At 42.7% G+C, this 13,613-nt stretch overlaps 1 protein-coding gene across 3 annotated transcripts in view; it reads left to right on the top strand.

The window, feature by feature from the left end:
• necab2 (N-terminal EF-hand calcium binding protein 2) overlaps positions 1-13,613 on the top strand; it is a 94,049-nt gene that overhangs the window by 73,333 nt on the left and 7,103 nt on the right. For 2 of the 3 annotated variants that reach the window (XM_015368378.2, XM_006641396.3), the window contains exons 9-10: positions 46-102; positions 11,665-11,777. In XM_015368378.2, the coding sequence (XP_015223864.1) occupies positions 46-102; positions 11,665-11,777 (170 nt within the window). The remainder of the gene's footprint in view (positions 1-45; positions 103-11,664; positions 11,778-13,613) is intronic. The other variant, XM_015368379.2, reaches the window with a different exon arrangement.

The raw sequence follows: 13,613 nt of genomic DNA, 5'->3' as shown, positions 1-13,613 counted from the left end.
GCTCAGTGGAAATTCATGTGTGGTTCTCTGTGGTTCTTGTTGCAGACAGTGTGGTTTGACCTGCACCAGAGGCTAACAGACACTGATGGCACAGCCAGCGCAGTAAGTAGCATGAACTCAGTGGAGCACATTGTGGGACAAATCACTTTCAACTTCTTGAGACATTTCACAGTTCCATTCCGAAATCCTCACTTTGCACCATGCATGTGCTCTGAGCAACAGCCTTTCAGTCCCCATTGCTGCATTCCTTGTTGACATCACGTGCTGGACCCTGCCTCCCCCCAGACTTGTTTGTCCTGACTTTCTGGTCTCGAAGACTGTGGGATGGGGTCTCAGGCTCGCTTTGCACCTGCTTAGTCATCTGACATCACTCCCAACTCCCAGCAGCTGGGGTTGCGGGATTCAGAAGCGCTTGGCATAGGTGACACGTGGTGCAGTTCAGGGTCTTTGCTGTATATCCCAGACTGCAGTGAGATGCTTGTCATGGGCTCTTTTCCAATGGGTTAAGTGTTGGGCAATGATTCGTGGATTTAGATTCTTTTATACAGAGTGGCCTGCAAAATTGTGCATTGTCTGCTATACAGTCAGCTCCTAGTGTGTATGAATGCCAGAGTATGTTCTTCTAGCCAGTTTAAAGCATGAGCATGCTTTATGTTGTGGTGCATGAACTTTTCACTTGAAGCAAATACTGTACATTCTCAAAGGTAAGATCACTTTTGTGTGTATTTACGTATAGAAGTGACCAGGTAAAACAATCCCCATATTTTTCAATGTGAAAGAACAAGGAAGTGAACTTTGGACAGCTCAGTTCATACCAAGGACAAGATTAGAGAATTAGATCTGTGCTTAATGCACTTGTATACTTTCATAATATATGATGGTATGAAAAGCTGGAAAGTTGCTTTTTCACTGGAAAGAAATGCAATTTTGTTTTAAAGGAAATAGCTGTTATATATCCAGTGTAATATGTGCTGTAGAAGAACCACAAATATGTTTCTGCAGTATACGCTTGTGTTGTATTTGTTTTAAAAGGAGAAGTATGGAGCTCTTTAGATTGGCGCTGTCAGGTTGATAGGTTTCCCAGTAGGATGTGAACAGTGGATTTAACTACAGCCTCGTGAGTCTGCTGACAGAGATAATGTTTAATAATATTTTGAGTGAGCCAGGTACATTTTAAAGATGTGAAATTACATTTTATGTACATTTCCATAAAGGGAAAATCATGAGTTGTGCTAAGAACCTAAATTGCAGCTCTGCGTGTGAAGATATCTTTTTCTGAGGCAAGCATTTTCTTTGTTCCCATTAAATTTATTTTTTTTTAATTGCCAGCATGCTAATTAATGTAAGGATTTATTTTATTTTTCCAGTCACGTGACACAGCCCTTGGTTACAGGCATAGTACAGCAGATATGGCTTCTGTCTCTGTGGTGTGCAAAACGCACTTGAAACATGTGCTTTCTCTGAAGTGAAGAGGACTGTGAAAGAATGGCTTTTGGTAGCCGTCCCTTCCCTCAGAAGAATACATTAAAACAATTTTGAGCTCAGCCCCAGGAATTCAAAATTGATTTAACTCTGGCATTATTCTCGAAGAATCATATGAAATTGAATCATCCTTTATTACCTGGGAAATGTATATTACATTTGTCCTTGTCAGTTTTTATGCTTTCCCATTTATACCTCCCAGTGGGATTACCACAAGTTTACCTGACAGCCTAGCATATGACTGATGCTTGCTTGTGCTCTCTCATTGATTTATGTCTTTATTATGTGTATTGGGATGAATTAAGAGTGCAAACCAGGTGCCAGGAATGCCAGCACATGGTAACACAAAGCTAGTTAGTGCTGTCTGATGAACTGGATCCCACTAGCACAGGTTCTTGCCACAGCTGCTGTTTAAGGGGCTGCTAACAGACATTGTGCACAATCATTACATTACTTCTGCTGTCCGTTTAAGGTGATCTCATAATTAAGAACTTGCTGAACTAGTCATACGAGGTCAATAATCCAGTTGGAATGATACATACCTCTGAGGCTCTTCCAAACAGAGGACCAAACTGTCTGCTCTTCTGGAGATTTTAGCAAAAATCTTCTGGAACTCTAAATATACTCCGTTTTTATTCATCGTCTGACCTCCAACCACTAGGGGGAACCCTACATTTTTCTTCTTTCAAAACTTGTGAATGTCAGCAACATTCAATTTCAGGTGGTAGATCACAGACACTCACACTCATAAACGTACACTAGACTCTGAGGGAGAAATGTAACTTTAAAAATATATTCACAATCCATGAAGAGTTCCTATCTGAGCAGCACTTAAATAAAAAAGACAAGCTGCAGGGAAAAAAGGTCAACCATTGGAAAGCCATCCTAAATGAACCACTTTATGTTGTTGGTGGCATTTTAAAATATGAAACATTATTGCATTATCTGTTATGCTTATTGTTTGAAAGTTCAGGGAAGCCCAGTTAGCTAACACCAGCCCTGCTGTGGACATAGGTTCACGCTTCTGCTAAAAGTCGTTTTGGAGAAGAGGCTTTCTAAACCATGTTTCAAAATTCAATATGAACAAAAATCCTTGTGACTTAACCCCATTATTTTCATGCTGTATCAATTCCCCTTAAGTGGCTACAAACGTGTGAAGTTTTTGTGCAACGGAATAGGTTTTATGGACATTTGAAAATTTGATGAAAAATAATCTTAGCAATAGCCGGCAGCTGTATGTTTTGGCGCCCTGAAAAATCATTATTTTCCTCTTTACAACAGCAGTCGTCCCTTTGATACCTGGATAATGAGGCTCAAAACACTGGAATGTTGGTGACAGTAGGTGTGGGAATAAAACGCAACAGCCCGCAGCTCCTGAGGGTTTTCAGATGTGTGCCGTGTGAAGGAATTATCTAGCCTCAATCAAAACCAGGGGAGATGACACCAACTCAGGCTCCACTGCTGTTGCCACATTCCTGGAGAGGAACAGCAGGCGTGCGTCAGTGGCTGATATGAGATGGTGATGGACAGCTCTAGGCCTATCAGACATCCTGTTCTCGATGGATTCTGTAATCAGCCGCTCTCTGTCGGCTCTCATATCTTGTCACACGCTCCACGGTTGTCAGATGTTAGAGACCAGAGAAGGAGCAGTACTGCTTCACTGAGTGACCACACGGTCTACCAAGGCATCAGGCCATGTGTCACTGTTCACTGTAATGACTGACATAACAAGGCAAGTGCGTTACCAGACAGATTGCCATGTTTCAGAAACATCTGAGTCCTTATGGGCGTGCATTGGTTGGCAGAGATTTGTGAGCACAGTTTAAAAGCAGGGCTTTGTAATTTATTTGCTGATTAATGCTAACTCCTGAGGGGCAGCTTATTTGCTATTGACTACCAGCCGGGTGATTTTATTAAAAACAGGTGAAGTATCAACTTTGTTTCCCGGCAGAAAGCCATGCTGAGGCTTCTCCTTTGCCAGCACGCTTCAGCCTTGATCAGTGTAAGTAGGGCATACAGAAATTGTGCTGCCCTTCAGTGCTACCGAGGCAATCATCCCTGTCATGAACTCTCTGAGGAGTCAAAGGCCGGAGTGGGGAGTGTAGCTTTGAGTCTAATGGGGGCTGCTCTGCCACAGCTATTATAGTTCAGTCTTCACCTCCTGCAGTTTATTGATAGATCTTTTCACAAACACAAATTCTTAAAAGCTCACTGCCTTATATGCACATATACACACCCAGAGTATCATTTGTGTACTCCAAACAGGAAGATAGAGTGTGTGCTGCACATGTGTGTATGCTGTATATAAATACACATTAAATGGTACACATGTGCTATAAATGCCATTAGATATGGCGGGGATAATTAAGTTTATTTCCAAAACTTCATCTGCTGTAATTTAGGATTTCAGTGTAGAAACATACTGTAACTATACCCATGCAAAAACATACAGTATATACATCCTCCAGGGCTCCCTGCCATGAAACTGCCTTTTCAGAAAAAAACAAGATCTTTGAAAAGAGCCTTGAGGTACATCCATCTGAAAGAGATTTTCTGGCATTATTTGGGAAAGAGGGAGAGAGACCAGTTTGTCAGATTCCGTCACTATATTCTTATTTGGCTGCCCTAGCTTATGAGCCACGTTTCATCCTTAGAACAGCTGCCTGCTTTCAAAGGATTTGAGAGGCTCAATAGGTCAATAAGCAAGCAAATGAATAAATCATCCTGCTCTGGCTCTGCTCGGAGAGGGAGCAGCAGTGTTCGTTGGCAGGTACTGCTGCTGCCACAGAGAGCTGTGTGAGAGAAAAGCCACATGGTGCTTGGAGGGGGTGTTGTGGTGGGAGGTGGGGGGGGTTACTAAGGTAGGATCGCTAGGTCGCCATGGCAACCGTTGCGCTCGGCTCCTGCAGTGGAAGGCCTGTCCTCCCCCCACCTGCCCCCTCCCCCCCCCCACCAACAGCCCCAGGGGGCACGCATCTGTTCCCACTGTCTCCGTGCGGAGGCTGCGTGGGCCTGCACTGGATTCCTCCCCCCAGCTCCCTTTGGGGTCCCCAGCCTGTCCTTGCCTGCCCGAGAGCTGTGCGCCTCTGCCATTCTCCTGGAAATACAGAGCCCTGTGAGTGTCGTACGAATCGCCAGGCGCTTCTGTGTTTACTTATGGATCAAGATCTGCCCCCCTGCGCTCCACACACATTGCTCAAGGCCAGCTTCACCGCCTGAAAGACCTGAGAGAACAGAGGGGTAACAGATCTGTGCCTCATTCCTCTAAAGCAGCTAGTTATGTTCTAAGGCACACGGCATGTAGGATCTTCCCTACAGTCTTTTACCATTGATTACTCAGATCATGCACTCCTTCAACGTACAGGTTCCTTCTAAAACCACCCCTGGGTCTGAATACTTGTGGAGTTAGTTAACATAACTAGGTTAACTTTATAACTGAGAGCTGGAGAGGAGCGAAAACCAGAAGACACAGGGACGGGGTTCGAGACACCTGATCTTAACCCCTCAGGATCAGTGCTTAGCATTGCTGTCTTGCCTGGAGCCTGGAGCCCTGGGTGCAGTTCCTGGGAGGCTGTCCGTGTGGAGTTTAAATGTTCTCCCCGTGTTTGCGTGGGGTTCCCCCAGAGGCTCCAGTTTCCTCCCATGGTCTGAAGACTCTGGGCTGTACTGGGAGGTGTGTGTGCTGGTGGCTGTGTGTGCCCTGCAATGGATTGGCCTCCAGTCCAGGGTGTACCCTGTCCTGCCCCTGTTGCTTGCTGGAATAGGCTCTGGCTCCCCCGCAACCCACTCCTGTATAAATTGGTTCGAAAATGGATGGTGTTGTGTTCAGTTAAAATGTAGTGTGAGTTTTTTCCCCTCTCTTCCAAAATATCAGCAATGCACAGATGACTTTCTTAATCATTTAGGAATTTTATGCTGCACAGAATGCTTTACTATTACCTGCAGACCACCAACACTATATATTTTATTGTTCCTTTATGTAACATTTTGAATGGGACTTTTATTAAAGAGTGTAAAATCTTCCCCTGAAAAAGATTTTTAGGAGCTTTAGAATTCCCCCAAAAAGAGGATGTCTGCAGGATTGAGAAATGCTGCTTTGAGAGGGTTCTAATTATCCAACTGGCAAGAAAAGGGTATATAAACAGTCTGTAATATCGAGAATGATGCCTGATCGTCCTTTGGAGACAGAACCAAACTGAAGCTGGTATCCACAGTTTAATTACAGGAGCTCACCACTGTAGCAATGTGTCCACTGCAAATATAGCACATAATTATGAACAATTAAGAAGAGATTGACTTCATAAACTATTCAGTGATTTAATAGGTTGCATATGATTGCAGCATCAATGAAACAAGCTGTGTTGACATTTATGTAACAATAACATCAACAGATCAAATGGCATTTTTCTTCAGGAAAATAGAAGCCAACACAGATACCTTTATTGCACTTTTCAGTACACTTTTCTGGGCTTAAAGGACACATCTCTGGTCAGATTTACAAAATATTAAAAATGCTTATTATGACCTTCAAACACACATGTTCACCTAACACTTTTGAGTGTCACAAAATTACATCTCCCTGTGTTCCATAAATGACACCTGTAGTCAGAGGATCCCAGTCCAGCACTTAGACATCCACACACCTGCTGACAATTCCAGCTGAGCTTAGTTGTCTAATTGAAGCCTTAATCAAACTAACAAGTAGCTTGAATTGGAATATTTGCCTTTTTATTTCTACTCAGAATATGACATTTTATTTTCTGTATGAAATGCAGTAGTTAAAAGGCAACCTCCAATAAGTTTAAGCGTTGAAAACTGTCAAGACGGCAACAGCACTCCAATTGTCCATTAAAGGTTCAGTTGTGCGAAAGAGTTTGGCTGGAGCAAAGACCCGGTGTTGGGGGCTGCTTGATCAGGCTGGGTCCCCTGTCTTGAGACACACTGGCTCCATCACAATGTGCATGGAAGTATAAAATCCATATGGAAACAAGTGTTCTCTGACATTGTAGTCCGGATACAGAACTGGAGTGCCCCCAAAAAAAATCATTCAGGCTAATGTTCCACCTTCATCAAAGTAAGAAGACAAGTTTGTGCATGCCAGATTCAGACTTTGTAAATCATTGCCAGTGATTACTTTGAGCATACCGCGTATGAATATTTATTGTTCTGTTGCTGGAGGCAATCAAGGTTTTGTATTAACTATTTACATACTGTACATGCATCTGCTTCAGGGCCTTTATGATGCAAAAGACCATGATACAGCTTTGTTTGTGCATGCTGTGCTTTATGCTTGGTGTTCTGTCACAAGTTGTTTCTGTGTGGCAGTAGAGTTTAAAAGGGGGAGTCTCACACAGGAAGTGGATTTTTTTGCCAAGGTGGCTGTGATAATACCATGTTGTTTTGTTTTTTGCTGTGCTTGGTGAGATGAGTCCGGCATCAGGTGGGCTACACAGGTGCTAAAGTCAGGTGACATGAGTTCTCAGGAAATCACATGCACATTCCTCACCTGCTTGAACACTGGGAGCCCCTGTGGAGCTTTTGGAATTTGGATTTTCTTTTCCCCTCCTGAGTGCAACCAGGAGCTGAAGTTAGACTTGTAAAATTGATGGGTTGGAGGGGACAGACCAAAAGAAAACTTTTTCATCTGTTTCTCGTCTGAGTCCGAGTTCCCAATCCAGGCCTCTGTGTCTGTAGTCTGACTTTGTCTTCTTTCTGGCTTAAAATAAGGCAGTTCCTCTAGCAAAGCAGTTCATTCCCACTGCTGGACACTTTCTCAGGGAGTTCAGTTGGCTGTCTGGATATACAGAGTCACACTCCATTGCATTCTCGGGTCAAGCTAATATGAAGCAACACTCTGTTTGTGGAGCTAGATAGCACCTTATTAACTAGACCCAACTTGAACTCTGTCCACTAGCTGCCCCAGTTAAAAGCAGACAGCCTGGATTTCTCAGCTGTAATTGGAGTCATGTTTCAGACATCAGGCCCACAGTCTCGGGGTCAGATGGGAAATTCTCTCTACCTGTATCTGCACAAAGACCTTCAGATAAACCTCCTGCAGGCGATGGGCACTCTGCTGGAAATGAAGGGGAAGACATACAGTAGCAGGTGATCTAACACAGGAGCAGAGCACATTTCTTTTGTTTTTGCTTTTGGTTTTTGAGGATTGAGACAGGAAGTTTGATCCAGTGAACATAATGACAGTTAAAAATGAGAGGAGCTGGCCCATCTGGACGTTAGCAGTTAATTGATCAGAGGATCTCCTCCGGCTGTGTCTTGAAGGAAGCAGGGCTATCCTCTTCAACCACACGGTGGAGTTGCTTGTTAAGATGAATGCATGGCTAGCCTGTTAAGCCATTTCCCCACAATTCATTCCAATCTGTTGATTCTGTGGCAACAGACATCTTGTACCCTGAAGTAAAACCCAGGATGCTTGTTACAGGTGTGAAACTGATACAAGATCAACACAGAAAAGTGCTATCTAAAAGTCACACACTGTCTTGAAAGCACTTTACACATCACAAGTTGAAAAGAAGCAAGGACAAAAGGAGAATCAGGAATATGCGGTCAGGAATATGGGGTGTGGGGTGGGGTTGTGCCTCTGTTTTATTAGAAATCAGCTGTGAGCAGGACAGTCTGCAGCTGCTGTATCTGATTGTGATGACTCACAGTATGGACCCCTGCAGCCCAGCTCCAACTTTAATGCAAATCCGAACATGGCAGGAATTGTGCAACCACAAAGCAAACCACTCTCCGACCCCTCGAGCTGAACCAAGAGGTCTCATCTCTGGTGACCACTGCCACTCCCCATAGTCCAGCAGTGTTCCCAACATCTGGGTAGTGGATGTGGAAACTGCTTTGTATTAAAATGTGCGAATGATGTGTGAAGAAGCTGCTGCCCACAACGAGCTCAGCAGTGGCACCAGGACGGCTTTGGTTCAATAGTACCTTATTAAGGAAACCCAACCTGAGCTAGCTGCCCCAGTTAAAAGCAGACAGCCTGGATTTCTCAGCTGTGATTGGAGTCGTGTTTCAGACAGCAGGCCCACAGTCTCGGGGTCGGCTGGGAAATTCTCGCTACCTGTATCTACACAAAGACCTTCAGATGAACCTCCTGTGGTTCAATAGCCACTCTGTGGTGAAACAGCTAGCAAAACCCAAGACAGGTTTGTGCAAGAAGGAGCTGCAGTGCTTGTAGGGTTTCAATCCATCATGAAGCTTCAGGACGTAGTTGACCTTTTTAAGTAGTTAATTGCCCACTATTACCATTCTGCCAGTTGTTACGCAGGTGATGAATTAAAGAAATTTGTTAGACTTGCAGAGTCTAGACTACCAGGAACAGACTAGTTATGACTGGTGGTGACTTAGATGTTTCGTGTGGTAGGTCATCTAGAAACAGACTTTGTCTTTTGGAATTTGACGTTAGAGAAGGAATGTAAAGACATTGACACAGTGAGTGTGTGAGCAAAAAAGTGCAGGAGTAACACATTTTTGTGGTTAATCATCATGTTACATACGAACTACCACACAAACGTGTGATTCCTCCTCAATCAATCTTTAGTGCTTCAGCAATATTTGGATTTATTGCATGAAATAAATATGTGGATGGATTCTATAGGAGAACAGTATTTCAGCAAATTTTCAGTACATTTCTCAAAATAGAAACTGTGATATGGCAAACAATACTGTGACAACCCCTTCCACCAACATTAATTCTAAATTGGATTTTAGATGTAAAAATTCTAATGCTTCCAGAAGTGTAATTTAGCGAATCTGCATTTTGCAAAAATACATTTAATTAACTGATTAATGCCAGTGTAGCATCATTGCCTTCATAAAATGATCCTGCTGTCACTTAATAAAAATGTGAAATGCTGAGGCTGTTGCTGTATGGACAATTAACCGCACAGTCACTATTTTCTTACTCTGGGAGTCTCACTCCAAGAAAGATGTCTACTGTAATGATGAAATCTGTGTAGCTTCTGTCAGTAGGTAACCTGTGTTAACCCAGTACTTTACTGTGACTAGATGCTCCACCTGTCTGTATTTCATCTCTCAAATTTTCTATCACATTCATCCTACAGTTCTGATAGGTGAGAGATCTAGAGACTGGGTGACACCTAGTGTCTCCCTTGTATTTCTGAAATTAGATGACATGACTTACTATAGGATGGTTACTATCCTAATGTAGCCTTTTAAAATCCTCCACATGTTCCAAATTTCTTGTGCATGCTTTTGCTGTCTTCTATTTTTAATATATCATTTTATAATCAAGAAAATCGATCATGAGCATCTTCCAGTGTCATCCAGAAACTCATCTAGAAACTCTTTGCATCTCATGCAAACTGACTGAATATCAGTGGTGCTTCTGGCAGCTTGTCAGGTAAAGATTTGTTATGGGTCTGGAGTGAATTTATAATGCATTGATTGGCTGTGAGTCTGAGTCAAGGATCGCTTTAAAGGCAGGTAGCTTATGAACAAAGATAGTCTGGGATCTCAGTTCTGCTTCCCAGTGGCCTGAGTTGGCAGCTCAAGAAACAGACAGAAGGAAAATGTGTATGTGTTGTATCACTCATGAGCAGAGAGCTTTCTACCAAAGTTCTCTTTTCTGTTTAGTCACTTTGGATGCTCATTAGCACAAAGGAAATAAAAGGAAACAATTAAAATCCTCATGCCCCTGTCGTGCTGTTTCAGAAATAGCTTAGATGGCTTAACAGGATCCTGTTTGCTATTAAAACATTTCTCTTGGCAAAATGTAATAAGTACCCCTAATTATGTAATTTGTTGCAACCACTGTGTTGTGGGACTAAGGTTTGACTTTGACTTTTTGAGAAATGTGATAACCAGTTTCAACACAAAAAACACATGCATTTATTTTATTTGCAGATGATAAATGACAAGTAAATGCATTTTTGTGTGCCACTTTTCAAACTGAATTATGACTTAACACTCCAATTGCAGCTGATCATTAATTGTAGCAGTGTTAATGTATTGTCATATTGATGTCATCCTTTTGTTTTAAATAGAACGATTGCGAACTTTCAAGCTCTTTCTAGTCCTACCTATGTCACTTTTTCATAATAATCTGGAGTCCCCGTACTGCTAGCATCTCACCTTTGCAAATCCCAGGATCTGAATTACACCCAAGAGATGGAAACCAGCATTTTAAATGTCCAAACTTACAAAAGCAGGCAAACATGACTTGCCATTTGTACATTCTGATCAGATTTGGTGTTACTAATATTTTATACTTCATGTAAGTCCTGCAAAAAAATGAGAAGGGTGCCAAATTTAACAGTTGAAGTTTTCACTCCATTACAATATATTTAACTACTGTAACTTCTCTTTGCCTTCCTCCCTGGGGCCAGGAAAGAAGTACAAGGATACAAATGAGGGGAGCCATTTGGCCCATCCAGATTGCTTGGTAGTTGGCAGTCAATCTCATTCAGTTGTTTCTTGAAACATAACAGAGTTATGGCTTCAACAGCATGACTAGGTCACTTGTTCCACGCTCCCACAACTCTCTTAGTAAAGAAGTGCCTCCTGTTCTCAGTTTTAAATGTTCTAAATGTTGACAGGCTCATGCAGTAACGCAGCTATGACTCCTCCTCGCCAGGGTCTCATCTGCTTGCTGTCTGAGCTGGTCTGCATCAGTATTTGCCACTGCGGTCTGTCAGGCTTCTTTTTGATAAAACGACCTGTCAGGGAGTCAGGCCCTCACTGATTGAAATGTACAGAGCACTGACAGGAGAAAGAAGACAATTCTTCTCGGGCTGACACAGGAGACCTGTCGGAAAGCTTAATTTCCTGTCGAGTCTTCTCTCTCGTTCGAGTCTGGGAAGCACTGTACCAGATGTGCTGAAGTACGGTAACACAGGAGTGGCTGAGAGAGGTTTTTAGGAATTGATTTACAGGTAGACGGGATTAAAATACCCCTGTCAGTCAGACACAAAATAACACCAACACAAGACTAATCCCTGCTCCAAATTGTTTGAGATTTTCTCTCATGGACACAAATTGCCATCATTCTCCTTTAGTCCCACGTGCTCTAACCTGTGCTTTCTTTTCCAGCGTCTTGAGCTTTTCTTGGTGTGGGAGCCTTCACTTGAGATAGCAAGGGTCCTCATAGCCAGAAGCTGTGGTTCTCCATGTCCCCCTGTCACTCTTCCCTCTGTCGTTTTCCAGTCCCTCTATCTGGTGCGCCAAGAGATGGCGGTATCCCAGAAGCACCTGGGAGAGTTCTGCGAGGCCCTGAAACAGTACCTGAAGAATGTCTCTGCCCAGAGAGACTGTTTCCAGTGAGTATAGATGCCTGTGTGTGTGAAAATTAAGATGGCAAGTCTTGTATATACTTAGAAAATACTCATCTGTTAGTGAATACCTTTGGAACCTGCATGCATTCTTTTCTGTGAACATTTTTAATTTAATTTTTCTCAGGGGTAATATTATCCCAAATATTTATTTAAATACAGGAATCAACAGAATTGGAGAACTTTTGAAAACCCTCTAATATAGTGGATCATGGAGTGGATGCATCGAGCATTTATTATTAAATAATAATATGAAGCCCATCACAGCTGCATAGCACCAGAGCAGAAGTTAATCAGGAGCTCCTTTGGGTTTTTTAACTTAATAATTTGTTTTTGTACAATATCTTCATTAGGAGATATCGCACATAAATTCACAAAAGAGTAAAACAATTCAAATATAATGGAGAATACAAGATCACTTCAAGAAGTAGATTGCTAAATCCTACAGTCATTATGGTATCACTTTGTGGTGATCAATAGTTTTATCCCAGCCAAAGTGTTGTCAGTCTGACACTGTAGCAGTATAGCACATGCCATTTGATGAAGAATACTGAGTTGAAATGAAAGTGTGCTGACACAGTGAACTTCCAGACTGTTCTCTAGTATCTCTAGTATCCCAATCCGATCGTTCGATTTTTGTCCTTTTTAAAAAAGTGCAAATTGTAGCTGCCTCATTATTCATCTGCAACATGTTTTGTACTTGAGTTGTACCCAGTTGCCTTGTCCGAAAAAATAAATGACATTAGACAATAAGGAAATGAAGACACTTCAAGGGTGAAACAAATAAAAAGAATAAAAAGAAATGACCTCAAAATACAAGACTGTATCATTGCAATGTTAATCTCATGTTTTCACTTGACATATAATTATCTATTTCCATATCTGAGCCACAGCAGCTCATTGGACCAGAGATTGTAATGGTTTCTGTAGTGTTATGCTGACAAGAGAGCACATAACTGCCCCCCTGGAAAGGACACTGGTCCTGATCCCCACTTACACAGATGGTTAGACTGGAGCAACTGGGATACAGTACCTCACTCAAGGTACAACAGTAGTGTCAGGAGCAAAGACTCGAACGCACAACCCAGCAGCCACAAGGACAGAGACTCATCTCCTACACTACACTGCCTCCAGTTAAAATTAAACCAGGCAGTAAAAGTACTGAGGGAAAGAAACACAGGGTTTTCTCCAAATGCTGTTCAACTCCGCACTGTTACCAACTTCTGCAGAGGAAAATTAGATCCATGTTATTTAGTGGGAGATCCTTCCTTAAAGAGGTGAGTTTCAAAAGCAAACCAAAACCCAAAGCAAAAAGCAATAAAGTATTTTAATGAAATCTCGTGAATGGCATTCTGCCCTGTCTGTAAGTTGCTCTTTGAGCTGCTCTTCTCTCCTCGTGACTTCTGGAGATCCTCTAGACGCCCCGGGCACAAGGACACAAGAAGTGCCGCAGAAACACCGAGTGTGAAAGTAAACTGTGATCATCGCGGCGCATCGATTAGCATTCCACCTGGCTCAGCTCCGACAGCCTCCTTGCATTTTTATTCACAGAAAATTCAATACCCCGTCCGTGTAACCCAGCACACTTTCAAAGCCCTGCAACTGGGCCCGGTAGTGTGCAGACACTGGGGCGGCTTAGTAATACAGCCAGCCCTTCAGTGCACTACTGACATTTCAAGGCTGGTATTGATTTTTTATTTCCTGAAGAGGACTGAAGGACCACAGTGATCAAAAATTCACAAAGAAATGCTCTGATCGAGAACAAATTATCTGTGGCACTTCAGCTTCCCAATGAGAGGAGGCCCTTCGGCCCCTGAATAACCC

Source organism: Lepisosteus oculatus, chromosome 20, assembly GCF_040954835.1.
Source record: "Lepisosteus oculatus isolate fLepOcu1 chromosome 20, fLepOcu1.hap2, whole genome shotgun sequence".
In the NCBI taxonomy this organism is placed as follows: Eukaryota; Metazoa; Chordata; class Actinopteri; order Semionotiformes; family Lepisosteidae; genus Lepisosteus; species Lepisosteus oculatus.
Note: the sequence above shows the minus strand (reverse complement) of the source record. Positions and strands in the feature narration are given on the sequence as shown.